The sequence below is a fragment of the Podarcis melisellensis genome (assembly GCF_964234715.1).
Source record: "Podarcis melisellensis genome assembly, chromosome: 10".
Taxonomy (NCBI): domain Eukaryota; kingdom Metazoa; phylum Chordata; class Lepidosauria; order Squamata; family Lacertidae; genus Podarcis; species Podarcis melisellensis.
The window spans coordinates 72085272-72102582 of NC_138542.1; the positions used below are offsets into that span (position 1 = coordinate 72085272).

At 47.0% G+C, this 17311-nt stretch overlaps 1 protein-coding gene across 1 annotated transcript in view; it reads right to left on the reverse strand.

The window, feature by feature from the left end:
• Positions 1–17311, reverse strand: part of KCP (kielin cysteine rich BMP regulator) — a 99388-nt gene that overhangs the window by 67029 nt on the left and 15048 nt on the right. The window contains exons 4-9 of the mRNA XM_081926662.1: positions 11675–11943; positions 10219–10402; positions 9087–9154; positions 4793–4963; positions 3195–3291; positions 1249–1331 (exon numbers count right to left, since the gene is read on the reverse strand). Of these exons, the coding sequence (XP_081782788.1) occupies positions 1249–1331; positions 3195–3291; positions 4793–4963; positions 9087–9154; positions 10219–10402; positions 11675–11943 (872 nt within the window). The remainder of the gene's footprint in view (positions 1–1248; positions 1332–3194; positions 3292–4792; positions 4964–9086; positions 9155–10218; positions 10403–11674; positions 11944–17311) is intronic.

Genomic DNA, 17311 nt, shown 5'->3' on the forward strand with positions numbered 1-17311 from the left:
GTTTTATTCGAAGGGGCAGAGGAATCAGAGACCAAATTGCAAACATGCGCTGGATTATGGAGAAAGCTAGAGAGTTCCAGAAAGACATCTACTTCTGCTTCATTGACTATGCAAAAGCCTTTGACTGTGTTGACCACAGCAAACTATGGCAAGTTCTTAAAGAAATGGGAGTGCCAGATCACCTCATCTGTCTCCTGAGAAATCTCTATGCGGGACAAGAAGCTACAGTTAGAACTGGATATGGAACAACTGATTGGTTCAAAATTGGAAAAGGAGTACGACAAGGCTGTATATTGTCTCCCTGCTTATTTAACGTATATGCAGAATTCATCATGCGAAAGGCTGGGCTGGATGAATCCCAAGCCGGAATTAAGATTGCCAGAAGAAATATCAACAACCTCAGATATGCAGATGACACAACCTTGATGGCAGAAAGTGAGGAGGAATTAAAGAACCTTTTAATGAGGGTGAAAGAGGAGAGTGCAAAATATGGTCTAAAGCTCAACATCAAGAAAACTAAGATCATGGCCACTGGTCCCATCACCTCCTGGCAAATAGAAGGGGAAGAAATGGAGGCTGTGAGAGATTTTACCTTCTTGGGCTCCATGATCACTGCAGATGGTGACAGCAGTCATGAAATTAAAAGACGCCTGATTCTTGGAAGGAAAGCAATGACAAACCTAGACAGCATCTTAAAAAGCAGAGACATCACCATGCCAACAAAGGTCCGTATAGTTCAAGCTATGGTTTTCCCAGTAGTGATGTATGGAAGTGAGAGCTGGACCATAAAGAAGGCTGATCGCCGAAGAATGGATGCTTTTGAATTCTGGTGCTGGAGGAGACTCTTGAGAGTCTCATGGACTGGAAGAAGATCAAACCTCTCCATTCTGAAGGAAATCAGCCCTGAGTGCTCACTGGAAGGACGGATCCTGAAGCTGAGGCTCCAAGACTTTGGCCACCTCCTGAGAAGAGAAGACTCCTTGGAAAAGACCCTGATGCTGGGAAAGATGGAGGGCACAAGGAGAAAGGGATGACAGAGGATGAGATGGTTGGACAGTGTTCTCGAAGCTACCAGCCTGAGTTTGACCAAACTGCAGGAGGCAGTGGAAGACAGGAGGGCCTGGCGTGCTCTGGTCCATGGGGTCACGGAGAGTCGGACATGACTAAACAACAACAACAACTATTACCACTGTGATAATTTGTTATACGGTATAGCCAGGCGCTCTGCCCTTCCCTCCCTCCACTCACCAGGCAGGAGCAGTTCATGCAGGGGTTCGAGACGGCTGCAAAGACATCTCCCTCCTGATATCTCTGTCCTTCGTACTCGCAACCTGGGCAAAAAGGAAAAGGCAAGGAATTAATGCAATGCTTCTTAACCGCTGCCAGAATTACTGTTTGTCAAAAACAGGGAGGGAGCGAGAACACCATCTGCGGAAAATCAAAACCTGCAAAAGAGTAAACAGAGAGGACAGGCAACAAGGAAATGTTTTTAATGCGATAACAGAACTTTTTAATAAGGTAATGGAGCAATAAGGTAAAACCACTTTTGTCACTTCGAACCGTGCGATATTAATTTACTACGTTTTATTTTGGTACGGAAATGTGTTCCTATACATTAACTTCTGGATACTACTTTTATTGTGTCTTTGCTTGGGTGAGATGTTTTATTTTCTTGTTTAAAAAACAGAATTGTCTCTTAGATTGATTTCATGCTGGTTTTAATGGATGCATGTATTTGTATTTTTTGCTTAAAATATTGTATGTTGCTTTGAGTTGCTGTGGCTAGAAAGAGTGACTGATAATTGAATAAATGACGATGATGATGATGAAAATTGTTTCCTTCATACACGCTGCCCCCACTCCCTTACCTTATACCAGAGCCAGGGGTTTAGGGTCAAGTTTGGCATAGTATTTAGTAGACTCGTGACCTGCAAAGCGAGATATGTCAAGCCTTTATTTGTTATAATTGTGATGATCATGGCATACAGCTGATGAAAACCCCAAATTAACAATCTCAGAAAATTAGAATATTAAATGAAATCAGCAAAACAAGGACTGCAAATAGACCAATATTGGACCACTGAGAAGTAGAAGCATGCATATGTACTCAGTGCTTGGTTTGGGCCCCTTTTGCATCAATTGCTGCCTCAATGCAGCGTGGCATGAATGCTCTCAGCCTGTGGCACTGCAGAGGTCTTATGGAAGACCAGGAAGCTTCAATAGCAGCCTTCAGCTCTTCTGCATTGCTCTTCTCATGTCAAGATTGCTAATTTGGGGTTTTCATCAGCTGTACGCCATGATCATCACAATTATAACAAATAAAGGCTTGACATATCTCGCTTTGCAGGTCATGAGTCTACTAAATACTATATGAGTTTCACCTTTTAAGTTGACTTACTGAAATAAATGAACTTTTCCACGATATTCTAATTTTCTGAGTTTCACCTGTAGAGAAGTGGGAATTTATCTTACACAAGCTGCAGAAACCCCCCTCCCAAGGAAAAAGGAGGCCAATATCTTACACTATCTCAAACCGAAACAGACGATACAAGAAACACGGAGAGCTTGCACTCTCACGAATGGTCTGTCGACCTTGGGGAGGATACGGAAGCAAACTTGATAAAGAGAAAACACTTTGCGCAAATGAATCGGGTCCAAGGACCAACAAAACCAATGGCCCAGTGCATAGCTGTCAACTTACAGATTTGAAAATAAGGGACCAGCAGCCTCGAAAATAAGGGATCAGCAGCCAAAATAAGGGATTTTAGGCAACTAGCAACCAAGCGAAGCCTCAAGCGGTGGTTCCCACAGCGCAGCAACCCGGCAAAGGGGATGCAGCAAGGAAAACCACCGTCACCTCTCCGCTGGGAAGCGCTGAGCAAAGGCGAGTCTCCAGGCAACGCAGCCGATTTGATCGGCACAAAGCATGCAAGCGCCGCCCCACAGTCGTTCTTAGACTCCTTATTGGGTGAGCAACGCAGCCAAGCAACACAGTTGGAGCCTCCCTCCTCCCTGGCCAGCAGGGAGGGAGGGAGAGGAGCTGCTTCCTTTGAAACCTGGGAAATTTACGGGACATCATCAATAAGGGACAGCAGCAGGACACAGCGCTGGGATAAGGGACTTTCCCGCCAAATAAGGGACGCTTGACAGCTATGGCCCAGTGATGCTCTCGGGGCGCTTTCTTGCGTCCTTACCTGGATGGCAAACCGGGCAGCACTCCCCGGACGGTGTGTATCGCTCCCGGCACGAAAGCTCTGGGCAGCTGGGTGCTTGGCATCGGACGTTGCCTGCCTAGGAGAGTTGCAGAGAGAGGAGAAAATCGGACGGCGCCGCCAACGTGTTCATGAAACACTAGGCAGTGGTGAACACATGCCATTGCTTGGTGCTGAGACCACGTCACAACTGCTAAATATCTATCGTAAAACTGTAGCATTGCAAACAGATCTGGATTTAGGTTTGATGAGGCCCTAAGCTCCTGAACAGGACACAGTGGCGCTGTGGGTTAAACCACAGAGCCTAGGACTTGCCGATCAGAAGGTTGGCGGTTTGAAGCGACGGAGTGAGCTCCCATTTCTCGTTCCCAGCTCCTGCCAACCTAGTAGTTCGAAAGCACGTCAAAGTGCAAGTAGATAAATAGGTACCGCTCTGGCGGGAAGGTAAACGGCGTTTCCGTGTGCTGCTCTGGTTCGCCAGAAGCAGCTTAGTCATGCTGGCCACATGACCTGGAAAATGTATGGCGGCTCCCAATAAAGTGAGATGAGCGCTGTAACCCCAGAGTCGGCCATGACTGGACCTAATGGTCAGGGGTCCCTTTACTTTTACGTTTACTCCAGGACCGGTGAGGGCAGAGCCGAGCTTCTAGCGAATGTAAAAGCCCTTCTTGCACTCCTTGCGAGAAGTGAGGTTACAGGGAACGAGGCAGAGGGCCTCCTCGGTGGTGGTGCCCGCCCTGTGGAATGCCTTCCCACCAGATGTCAAGGCAATAAGCAACTATTTTACTTTTAAAAGACAACTGAAAGCGGCCCTGTTTAGGGAAGTTTTTAATGTCTGACGCTGTATTGTTTTTAATATTCGGTTGGAAGCAGTCCAGAGTGGCTGGGGAAACCCAGCCAGATGGGCGGGGTAATAATAATAATAATAATAATAATAATAATAATAATAGGTTTGAGTCCTACTCTCCAGAGAAGGAGAAAACAAGCTTGCTCCGTTTTCCATGTTAAAGCCCTTGAGATATTTGAAGATGACTCTCCTATCTCAGTCTCCTTTTCCAGGCTATACATACCCACACTCCTTCAACCGTTCCTCATCAGGTTTAGCTTCCAGGCCATTGATCATCTTGGTCGCCCTTCTCTGCACACCTTCCAACTTGTCAACACCCTTCTTAAATTGTGGCGCCCAGAACTGGACACAGTATTCCAGGTCTGACCAAGGCAGAATAGTGTGGGACTATGACTTCCCTTGTTCCAGACACTAGACTTCTGTTGATGCAGCCTAGAATAGCATTGGCCTTTTTTGCTGCTGCATCACACGGCGGACTCATGTTCAGATTGTGGTCCACCAAGACCCCCAAATACTTTCCAGATGCACTGTGCTTCAGGCACAATTGCTCATGATGGTTGGCATTGCCAGCTGCCTCCTGCCACAGACTGGCCCTAGCCCTAGCCCTGCGTCTGAACCTGATCTGGAAGAAGGGGGATCAATACAGGTGCTAAATCTGATCAGCATCTTTTTTTTTCTTGATGGCACCCCTTGGCATTGACCCATCAGCCCCCACCCCTTCCTCCGTGCTCACCTGGCAGATGCAGTGCCTGCATGGCTCCTCCAGGTATCTCTGCCCGTCCTTCAGGAGGTGCCCTTTGTAGAAGCAACCTCCACACACTGGGCAACACTTCCCCTGAGGGGTTGCGGGGTGCTGGCATGGAGCAGGGGAGCAGTCCTCTCTCTTGCAGGACACTTTGCCATCCTGGGTAGAGAAGGCACAACGTTACTGGACAGCGAAAGCACGCACGATGCCCAAAGCAATGATTCCATTATTATTATTATTATTATTATTATTATTATTATTGTCAATTTTATACATTTCAATAACTTTATAGTCCTTTTAACATTTCAAAACTTGTCTTCCTTCCCCCCTCTTTCTGCGGTTCCTTAAATTTATTTTTAATATTTTCTGCATATCCAAATTAACCTAATTTGCTCATTTATTCATCTGCTTTCAATATGAAACTGCAGGTTATTACAATAATCCTGCCAATGTTCTTATCCGTTTACAGTTTATCTGTAAATCTTCAATAAACCATTTTCATTATTTTATATAAAAAAGTTTGTTTTCTTAATTTCTTATTCTTCTGGTAAATTTTGCCATTTCTGCATATTCCATAAATTTTTGTATCCATTCTTCTTTTGCCGAAACATCTTCTTCTTTTTATTTTTGGGCAAGTAACATTCTTGCCACTGTAGTTGCATACATCAATAAATTTCTATACCGTTTGGGTAGTTCTGTCCCTATATATATATATATACTTACAAACGTTATTTTATTATTTTATTTCATTTTATTTATTGATTTTCCACTTTTAACCATTTTATAACATCGTAATATAACATCATTATATCATTCGCCCTGCCAAGCTCTCAACCTCCCTCCCTCCGTCTTTCTGGTTTTCTTATATCGCATTTTTATTTCCACACATTTTTTACATCTCCATTCTATAACTGTCTTATATTATTAAACACTTTAATCACCAACAGAATGTTCCTTCTTTGAAACGCTGTGAGTTTTATATCAGTCCTGCTAGTGTCTTTATACTGTATGTGTACAATGATTCTCTATATATAATATACTGGTAAATTTACTCCATTCTCTCTGGAACACTTGGTCACTCTGGTTCTGAATTCTTCAATCAATCAATCAATCAATCAATCATTCACTCATTCATTCAATCATTCAATCATTCAATCATTCTCATTCAATCAATCAATCAATCAATCATTCATTCAATCAATCAATCAATCATTCTCAATCATTCATTCATTCATTCATTCAATCAATCAATCAATCATTCATTCATTCAATAGCACCTTCAACCATTGACTTATACTTTTCTGTCTGGACAGTGTCCTCCTGTGATGCTTACCCAACATCGTCACATTAGTGCCATCTGTAGGGGCACACCTGGGCTATGGGACAGATGTGAGGGTCCTCTATTCCAGTAGTCCCCAAAGTGTGTGGGGGTAGCATCCCCTAGTGGGCGGAGTGATTCCCTAATGGAGATTCACCACTATGGCTCACAGTGGAATCAAGGGGCTCTCGTGCCAACAGGCACCAGAAAGAGGAAAGGCAGATCCTTGCGGGTTGGGTGTGAAATAAAAAAAAATAAGGTCATATATATATATATATATATATATATATATATATATATATATGCTTTCGTAGATTTTCACGGGTACAGGAATGCAGGTTTTGGTGTCCTCGGGTGTCTTCCCGTGTAAAAGTTGGGGTGTCTAGGCGACGTTTCGACGAGGTCTCACTCGTCATCTTCAGGCTGGTGCTTTCGGCTTCTTGTTACTGGAACAGAGCAGGATCTCAGTGTTTGAGTTCCTATAAATACTGTTGAGGGGGTGTGGTGTATAGCCTCCAATGTTCTGGGCAGAGAGGAAGTTCCCAGGCTAGTGTGCCTTTTCTTCTTTTGTTCCTTAATTACTTGAGGGATATCTTGAGTGATTTCTTGAGTGATATCCTGAGTACCACTTAGGTGGGTCATTAGGTGTGGATTAGTTGCTAAAGTCTTTGTGTCTTGACCTCTTGAACTTTGTGAAGAGTTTTTCTGAGAAGATGGCTGTACTGCACTTAGTTGTGCTCTGGCTTGGCTTCGTGTATAGGGGGTCTATGAAATACCCTGCAAAGTCTGCCCAGCCACGTACATTGGACAAACAAACAGACGAATAAATGCACGTATCGCAGAACACAAGAATGCCGTCAAAAAAGAAGAAAAAACTTCCTCTCTTTTCCAACACATGAAAGAAACAGGACACGAAATTAATTTTGCAGATTCCAAATTGCTCTTTAACATGGAACATCACCACAAGAGAATAATCATGGAAGCCATCGAGATAGAGAAACACCCTCACAACATGAACAAGCGTGACGACACATCCCGCTTGCCAGACATCTGGAAATTAGCCCTCCCCACAAAAACTGACACCAGATCCAGAGGCACACAGAACGCCATCACCAATCAACCACACCAGACCCAAACCCAGACCCTCTCCACAGATAAATTACAGACACCATCCAGTAGCCAAACCATGGTGGCACCTCCGGATGCTGCACCCCCCTGCAATCCCTACACAGATCTGGCTGACACAGGCCACAAAACCACAGCTCGCCCCTATACACGAAGCCAAGCCAGAGCACAACTAAGTGCAGTACAGCCATCTTCTCAGAAAAACTCTTCACAAAGTTCAAGAGGTCAAGACACAAAGACTTTAGCAACTAATCCACACCTAATGACCCACCTAAGTGGTACTCAGGATATCACTCAAGAAATCACTCAAGATATCCCTCAAGTAATTAAGGAACAAAAGAAGAAAAGGCACACTAGCCTGGGAACTTCCTCTCTGCCCAGAACATTGGAGGCTATACACCACACCCCCTCAACAGTATTTATAGGAACTCAAACACTGAGATCCTGCTCTGTTCCAGTAACAAGAAGCCGAAAGCACCAGCCTGAAGATGACGAGTGAGACCTCGTCGAAACGTCGCCTAGACACACCAACTTTTACACGGGAAGACACCCGAGGACACCAAAACCTGCATTCCTGTACCCGTGAAAATCTACGAAAGCAAATATATATATATATATACCCCACAGAAAAAGTCCTGAAACCATTTTGTCCCTCTCAAAGGACAAAAAAAGTACAGAGACTGTACTTTTTGAGAATCCTAAGGAAAAACCATCTTCCGCAGAAACTGCTGCTTGCCTTCTATCACTGTGCCATTGAGAGCGTGCTCATTTATGGCTTATGTGTGTGGTACGGAAGCTGTACTACCCAGGACAGGATGGGGTTGTGCAGAGTTGTTAAGGCAGCAGAGAGCATTGTTGGCTGCCCACTCTCCACCTTAGAGCAGATTTATGCCACAAGGTGCCATAGGAAGGCACTGGACATAGTAAAAGATCCATCGCATCCTGGTCACTGTCTCTTCGAGCTCCTGCCGTCGGGACGGAGATACAGGACGATGAAGACAAGAACGAGCCGTCTTAAGAACAGCTTCTTCTCCAGAGCGATCTCGGCCCTGAATGGGAAACCTGGACTTTGAAAGTCATCTAACCTTCCTTGCTGTATTATATTATATTGTTTTAATTAGTGTTTTTATAGTTGTTTTGATTTTGTGTGGAGTGCCCTACCTGGGTGGATGGAGCAGCCAAGTAATTTCGTTGTCCCCGAGAGGGGGCAATGACAATAAAGATATTATTATTATTATATTATTATTATTATTAAAATGACCTCAAATATTTCTTCAAGGTCGAAGGAAAATGGAAAAGCCTCCCCATTGTCTTTTCGTTCACAAATCCTGTCTTAAGGGTATGTCTGTGTTTGAATAGGGTAAGCCTATGACCTGGCTCTGGAAATAAGTATTTATCAGTACAAAAGACTGGCCAGGCTCCCCAGGGTATCCAATCAAGTGACCATTAACAGGTAACCTGCCAGACAGGAGATGAACAAGACACTCAAATTTTTGTTGTAGACTCCCTTTTCTGTGATGTAGGTATGATGTGTCTGGGGGTGGTCTTGGACTCCAAGGCAGGCAATTTAAAATGTCTATATAAAGGCAGGCACACCTTTGTTCGGGGTCCTCCTCCTTTCCTGTGTGTGAGGGGAGGACCCTGTTGCAACAGTTCAATAAAGATCAGGCTTACGAGCTGCTTTGCTTCTCAATATTCTCTGGTTGGCCTCTGTTATTTTATCCGACCCACGGAGAACCTGCAAAGGACTCTATAAGGGCTCTTGTGTCCCCTATAAGGGAATAGGGGCAGTTTTTTGTTGATTACAGGTGTCATCCTGACAAGAGCCCCCCTACTCACCTCACAGCGGCAGGTCCAGCACGGCTCGGGGCTCCAGTTCTCCCCTTCCTTCCGGCCGTCAGCACAGCCTGCAAAGTGGGGAGGGGGGGGGAGAAGGTCAGCACTGAAGAGAAACTGCACCTGTTGAACTTCTTCCTGTGGCAAAGCTGTCAGCAATGATGGAATCATAGGATCACAGTTGGGAGGGACCTCTGGGGTCATCTAGTCCAACCCCCTGAAATTCAGGAATCTCATGCATGACAGATGGCTTTCCAAACTCTGCTTAAAGAACTCTAAGGGAGGAGAACCCACAACCTGTCAAGGAAAACAGTTCCTCTGTCGAACGGCTCTTCCTGTCAGAAAGGTTTTCCTGGTGTTTAGTTGGAATTGCTTGTAATTTGAAACCTTCTGGCGGTTCCCTTGCTGCGAGAAGGGAGGTTACAGGGAACTAGGCAGAGGGCCTTCTCGGTGGTGGCTCCCTCCCTGTGGAACGCCCTCCCATCAAATGTCAAGGCAATAAACAACTATTTTACTTTTAAAAGACAACTGAAGGCGGCCCTGTTTAGGAAAGCTTTTAATGTCTGACCCTGTATTGTTTTTAATATTCGGTTGGAAGCCGCCCAGAGTGGCTGGGAAAACCCAGCCAGATGGGTGGGGTATTATTATTATTATTAATAATAATAATAGGATAATCGGGACTTCAAAGAAGATTGGAAACTTTTTACAGACTATTTAAAAATCAAACAAAATGATTCGGACTCCGTGGCAGGTTTTGAATAAACACCCACAAATTTATTAAGGATTGCCAATCAGAAGGTTGGCGGTTTGAATCCCCGCGACGGGGTGAGCTCCCGTTGCTCGGTCCCTGCTCCTGCCAACCTAGCAGTTCGAAAGCACCTCAAAGTGCAAGTAGATAAATAGGTACCGCTCCGGCGGGAAGGTAAACGGTGTTTCTGTGTGCTGCTCTGGTTTTCCAGAAGCGGCTTAGTCATGCTGGCCACATGACCCAGAAGCTGTATGCCGGCTCCCTTGGCCAATAAAGCGAGATGAGCGCCGCAACCCCAGAGTCGGCCACAACTGGACCTAATGGTCAGGGGTCCCTTTACCTTTACAGCTGTGTGTAATAATAACCCAACCCCTTGCATGTACTCACCCAGACAGCGAGGCCGGTCGTGGCGCAGTGAGCACTCTGCTTTGCCATGCGCACACACGCAAGTGGTGCACAGATCTCGATCCCAGGAAGCGCCGTCCTCATAGTGCTGCCCTTCCCAGAGGCATGCTGGTCGCCGACACTCACAGTCCTCCAGGGACTTCACGCGGCCCAGCAGGTCCGAATTCTGGGGAGGGAAAGATGGGGGACACTGTGGGTGACTCGAGGGGTTACTGTAGATCCTAACAGGAGAGGAGGAGGTCCTAAAAACAAGGGTCTGTTCCCGCCCCCCATGAAAGAATCGCATTTGATATTCAGGGTAGAACCCGCTATTATGGAAATCATGCTTCGCATCTGCGCGCTACACCAAATCGCGCCATGCACCTGCTCAGATATGGCGCTTCAGATTGCGCTGATTTCATGTTGCGAACGGGCCTCCGAAACGGATCCCATTCGCAACCAGAGGTACCACTGTATTTGCAGTGCCTGGTTTTTTTATTTATTTACCGTATTTTTCGCTCTATAGGACGCACCCAACCATAGGACACACCTTGTTTTAGATGGGGAGAACAAGGGGAAAAAAAATCTCCCCCTCTCTGCTCAGCACCCCTTCAGTGAAGCAGCAGGAGAAACAGAGCCCCTTCCATTTCTCCTCCCGCTTAGCTGAAGGGGCGTTGCGCCTTAGCTGAAGGGGCACCTACCCCTTCAGCGATAGCAACGCGAAGCCTCCGGAGCACAGCGGGAGCGCTCCCACTGCGCTCCGGAGGCTTCGCGTTGCTATTGCTGAAGCCAAGGAGCCTGCATTCGCCCCATAAGACGCACACACATTTCCCCTTCATTTTTGGAGGGGGAAATGTGCGTCTTATAGAGCAAAAAATACGGTATTAAAGATTTTCTTGATTTACAAAAGTGTGTGCAATGTCTCTCTCTCGTATTTTTTCCTCATGTAACATTTTTACAAATCAGTTTCATTTGTTGATACATTAGGAAGAAAAGGGGGAAAGTGGTGAAGGGGGGGGGGGGAAAGCCTGATGTATTTGTGGTTATTTATGGTTACTTAAGGCAGCTATCTTATCTTTAAGCAGCTTTCCTATCTTCAAAAGACATCTGAAGGTAGCCCTGTTCAGGGAAGTTTTTAATACTTAACGCTGTACGGTTTTTAACACTTGATTGGGAGCCGCCCAGAGTGGCTGGGGAAACTCAGCCAGATGGGCGGGGTATAAATAATAAATTATTATTATTACTGTTGCTTTTCTTACTGTTCCCTTTGTGAATGATGCCATGGCCTTTGGCTAGCGCAATAAAGTTTATGATGATGGTGGTGATGATGATGATGAATGGACACATGGCAAAAATGCTGCTGTTACAAGATTCCTGTGGAGCCGGGGTTAGACTAGATGACCGCTGGGTCCCCCCTGAACTCTAAAATTCTGCGTGGTGGGATCTGAGCTTCCCTCACCTGCTCTTTAACCATGTCCAACATTGTCCCCAGCCCATCCACCAGCTCCTCCAGCCGCCGTATCCTCTCCTCTGTGCTGGCTGCGCTGGATCTCGCTGGTCCCGGCGGCGGAAAGTCGGACTCACTGGGCTCTCGCTGGTAGTGGCGGATGTCCGTCAAGGCCGGTGGCTCAAGGGGTGGCGGAGAATCCAGCTCAGGCAGGTGCTCGTCTGGTAGGTCCAGGTAGCGCTCCTCAGCTGTGGTGTAGGACAGAGGGAGGAGGTCTGGCTCTGCAGGTCAGCGAAAGGGAGAGAAAAGGAGGCAACTGGAATGGTCAAAGGGGTGGAGTGACAGATGGATCTATTGCTTCTGCAAGGGTAACATTTGGTACTGGGGCCAGTGCCCAGGACCATGTGATTGCAGATACAGTGGTACCTCGAGATGCGAATGGGATCCGTTCCGGAGCGCCGTTCGCATCCAGAAGCAAACATAACTAGCGATGGCACGTCTGCGCACGTGCGCGTCGCTTTTGACCGCTTCTGCGCATGAGCGTGACGTAATTTTGAGCATCTGCACATGCACGAGCAGCGAAACCCGGAAGTAATGAGGGTGAAAGAGGAGAGCGCAAAATATGGTCTGAAGCTCAACATAAAAAAAAAACCTAAGATCATGGCCACTGGGCCCATCACCTCCTGGCAAATAGAAGGGGAAGAAATGGAGGCAGTGAGATATTTTACTTTCTTGGGCTTCATGATCACTGCAGATGGTGACAGCAGCCACAAAATTAAAAGACGCCTGCTTCTTGGGAGAAAAGCAATGACAAACCTAGACAGCATCTTAAAAAGCAGAGACATCACCTTGCCAACAAAGGTCCGTATAGTAAAAGCTATGGTTTTCCCAGTAGTGATGTATGGAAGTGAGAGCTGGACCATAAAGAAGGCTGATTGCCAAAAAATGGATGCTTTTGAATTCTGGTGCTGGAGGAGACTCTTGAGAGTCCCATGGACTGCAAGAAGATCAAACCTCTCCATTCTTAAGGACATTAGCCCTGAGTGCTCCCTGGAAGGACAGATCCTGAAGCTGAGGCTCCAGGACTTTGGCCACCTCATGAGAAGAGAAGACTCCCTGGAAAAGACCCTGATGTTGGGAAAGATGGAGGGCACAAGGAGAAGGGGACGACAGAGGATGAGATGTTGGGACAGTGTTTTCGAAGCTACCAGCATGAGTTTGACCAAGCTGTGGGAGGCAGTGGAAGACAGGAGGGCCTGGCGTGCTCTGGGTCATGGGGTCACGAAGAGTTGGACTCGACTAAACGGCTAAACAACAACAACAACCTTTTTTACAACCCAATCCACACTCAGGCCCCCAGCTGTACCAGGACAAATCAGATAACATCTCATCCTGCCAACAGTCAAGATGTAATTGACTCACACCTCTAGAGACCAGTAAAGGTAAAGGTAAAGGACCCCTGACCATTAGGTCCAGTCGTGGCCGACTCTGGGGTTGCGGCGCTCATCTCGCTTTACTGTCTGAGGGAGCCGGTGTATCGCTTCCGGGTCATGTGGCCAGCAGGACTAAGCCGCTTCTTGCGAACCAGAGCAGCGCACGGAAACGCAGTTTACCTTCCCGCAGGAGTGGTACCTATTTATCTCCTTGCACTTTGACGTGCTTTCGAACTGCTAGGTTGGCAGGAGCAGGGACCGAGCAACGGGAGCTCATCCCATCGCAGGGATTCGAACCGCCGACCTCCTGATTGGCAAGTCCTAGGCTCTGTGGTTTAACCCACAGCGCCACCCGCGTCCCTCTATAGACAGGTAGCTTTACGCTTAAAGAGACCAAACACCCATTCCCCAGAAGGCTACAGTTTTATCCCCCCCACAACGCCTCAATCCTGCGTGAACCACAGTTTGACATACCAGGATTTCCCAACTTCACACAGCCCTCCTCCCTTAAGGCAGGTGTAATTTAATGAGCTTCTGCAATGCTGTTTCTAGGCTTTTCTCGAAGCTAAAAAGCCCCCAAATCTGTATCCCTTTGATCGCTTGCCTTGCCCTCCAAAACTTTAAATTAAAAGGGAAAAGAACAAGAAAGAGAAAGCTGCTCGTCTGGTCTCCTGCTGCCCCTCTATCTCCGGTGGGACTCCAGCCCCCCCTCGCTGCCTGACCTCCATCTTGCGCACGGACCCCCTGAACCACCAACAGCAGCTTGGATCAGGGGGCACCCGGCAGGGTTGTGAAGCCTCGACCCCTCCCTCCCGGGGGCCCAGCGGGGTGTGTGCGTGTGGGCCCAGGCGCTGGGCAATTCCTCCTGCCCGGCTGACCCTTCCAGGGGGGCTGGAGGCCAGAAGCGCTTAATGAGCAGAAGGGGGCAGGTTGGGGGCAGCCAGAGCTGGAATGCTCATTAAATGCATGGATGGCTCAGGGCAGGCCTTGCCAGCAGCTGGGAGGAGGGGGAAGGAGTGGGAGAGCGCAGGAATTGTGGCCAGAAAAAGGACGGAGAGGTCAGGAGGAGATGGAGGCAATGCACAGGGCAGGGATGGCCATAGGTGCCAACTCCCTGGGGCCCTGGGAGCCTGAGCACCCACAAAATTAATAATAATAATAATAATAATAATAATAATAATAATAATAATAATTGAACGATGGGGGTGGATATGCTCCTTTGGATATACTGGACTGAGGCCGTTTAGGGCTCTAAAGGTCAGCACCAACATTCTGGTGTTACATGGTCTCGGTGGCCACTCCCAGTCCCCAGTCTAGCTGCCGGATTCCGGATTAGTTGTAGTTTCCAGGTCCCCTTCAAAGGTAGCCCCATGTAGAGCGCATTGCAGTAGTCCAAGAAGGAGATAACCGGAGCATGCACCACTCTGGTGAGACAGTCTGTGGGCAGGGAGGGTCTCATCCTGCGTACCATGTGGAGCTGGTAGACAGCTGCCCTGGACACAGAACTGACCTGTGCCTCCATGGACAGCTGTGAGTCCAAAATGAGCACTGGTCCTTCAGGGACACAGTTGCCCCATTCAGGACCAGAGAGTCCTCCACACCTGCCCACCTCCTGTCCCGCAAAAACAGTCCTTCTGTCTTGTCAGGATTCAACCTCAATCTGTTAGCCACCATCCATCCTCCAACTGCCTCCAGAATAGCATGCTGTGAACTTCAAATCGCTCTTCCAGATTTCCCCCCAGAGATTCAAATCTATATTACATCGTTACATCTCTAGCACTTATCTGATTCGGACTTTTTAGCATGTCTACTCCGAGTTAAAAACTTGTCCCTATCCCCATTCTCCTTGTTGTGCATCACTTTATAGACCTCAATCTGTTTCTGTCCTGCAAGTTAGGGCTCCCCCAGGAGACCTAAAAGATGAGGATGGATCTATTTGGGGCCTCCTATGCAAATCCACTACTTTGGTTTCCCCAAAACTTCTGGAAGAATTCCCCAAGTTGTCAACCCACGCTGCAAACCTGTTCATGCATGAGACCGGATCGCGTCATCGCCAACCCCACAAAGGCAGTGCTGACCTCTCCTTCTCAGCATGGAAATGGCATCGTTAATGTGAAAATTGCAAACGGGACCCAGAGATTTTTTTTTTTAAAAAAAGTCGTACACAGAGAGCCTCCGTATTTCCTGGTGTATTCATGATCCGAGTGCCTCGGGGTAAATATAGCATCCCTGGCTGCAAAGCCCTGATCTGATGTCTGCCTGTTCCCCAGAGAGTAAGTTATGTATCTAAGCTCAGGCTTCTCATCTGCCAGGGAAATATTAGGCAAATCGTTTAGTTAGAACAGCTGTTCTTCAGCTAATAAGTCTGTAGCTGGGCTGGCTAGCTGTTAGGCTTCCTGTAAAAAAGGAAGACCAAGGAAGACCGGCCAGAAAATGTTGCTTTCTGGCAGGGATGGGGGACCTGTGTAGTCGTGACTGACGGGAATCGAACTGGCAAATGGCAAGGATATCTCTGGAGAGCCCCAGGTTCCTTCTCCCTGTGGAATGGAGTGCTCCTCTGCAGGGTTCCAGCTAGCCATGCCCTCTTAGAATAGTAGGGTTGCTCTGGAAGAATGGCAGACGAAGGTGATGGACTATATGGGATTGGCAGAAATGACCGGCAGAATCCGAGACCAGGGAGAAGAGTCGGCGGAAGAAGATTGGAAGAAATTTAAAGACTACTTACAGAAATATTGTAAAATTAATGAATGTTAGAATGATGTTGGGTAGAAATTAAGTGGTTTCCAGCTGTAATGTTTTAAGGGAATATGAGAAACAGGCTTAGAAACAGGTTAAAACTTAATGGCAAGGATTTGCTGAACTAACAATTTGAATCAGAATACAAAAAAGGGAGGTATGAGGAGGTCCGGGAAACATGTTAAAGGAAAATGAGAAATGGAAAATCTGCATGTTTTATTTTTTTTATTTTTAATTATTTTTACTTCTGTATTTTTGTTACTATTTTTTATTCTTTCTTTTTACCTTTATTGTATTATTATTAAAAACCTTAATAAATATTCTATATATATGAAAAAAAGAATAGTAGGGTTGGATGGGACCCTGAGGGACATTTAGTCCAACCCGCTGCGATGCAGGAATCTTAGCTAAATCATCTCTGACAGATGGGCATCCAACCTCTGCTTAAAAACCTCCAAGGAAGGAGGAGAGCCCAACAGCTCCAGAGGGAGTTCGTTCTGCTGCTGAGCAGCTCTTACCGTCAGAAAGTTTTTTCGAATGTTCAGTCAGAATCTCCTTCCTTGCAACTTGAAGCCATGGGTTCGAGTCCAGCCCTCCAGAGCAGGAGAAAAACAAGCTTGCTCTTTCTTCCATGGGACAGCCCTTGAGATATTTGAAGATGGCTCTCCTATCTCCTCTCAGTCTCCTCTTTTCCAGGCTAAACATACCCAGCACCTTCAACCGTTCCTCATCAGGCTTAGTTTCCAGACCCTTGATTAACTTGGTCGCCCTCCAGCTTGTCAACATCCTTCTTAAATTGTGGTGCCCAGCACTGGACACAGGATTCCAGGTGGGGTCTGACCAACAGGGCCTTGCAGAGCCAGGCAGAGGCCCGGGCCAGGTAGATAATGTGCCCCCCCTTTTTTACCCTGGGGATAACTGAAGTCTCATAAATGCGTATAGGGGTAAAGGGGACTCCTGACTATTAGGTCCAGTCGTGACCCACTCTGGGGTTGTGGCGCTCATCTCGCCTTACTGGCCGAGGGAGCCGGCGTACAGCTTCCGGGTCATGTGGCCAGCATGACTAAGCCGCTTCTGGCGAACCAGAACAGTGCACAGAAACGCCATTTACCTTCCCGCTGGACTGGTACCTATTTATCTACTTGCACTTTGACATGCTTTCAAACTGCTAGGTTGGCAGGAGCAGGGACCGAGCAACGGGAGCTCGCTCTGTTGCGGGGATTCGAACCGCCGACCTTCTGATCGGCAAGTCCTAGGCTCTGTGGTTTAACCCAAAGCGCCACCTGCATTCCTATAAATAAATAAGTATATAAATAATTTCTAGTAAAGTTATGCTGGCAAATAATTTTATTTCAAGGCTTGAGCCGTATCTGCATATAAAGACAAAATGGAAAATATAGATAAATATGCTGACCGAGGTCTCCTTTGGAATCGGGGGCCCGGGCCAAGTGGCCCATATGGCCCCCCTCTGTCTGGGCCT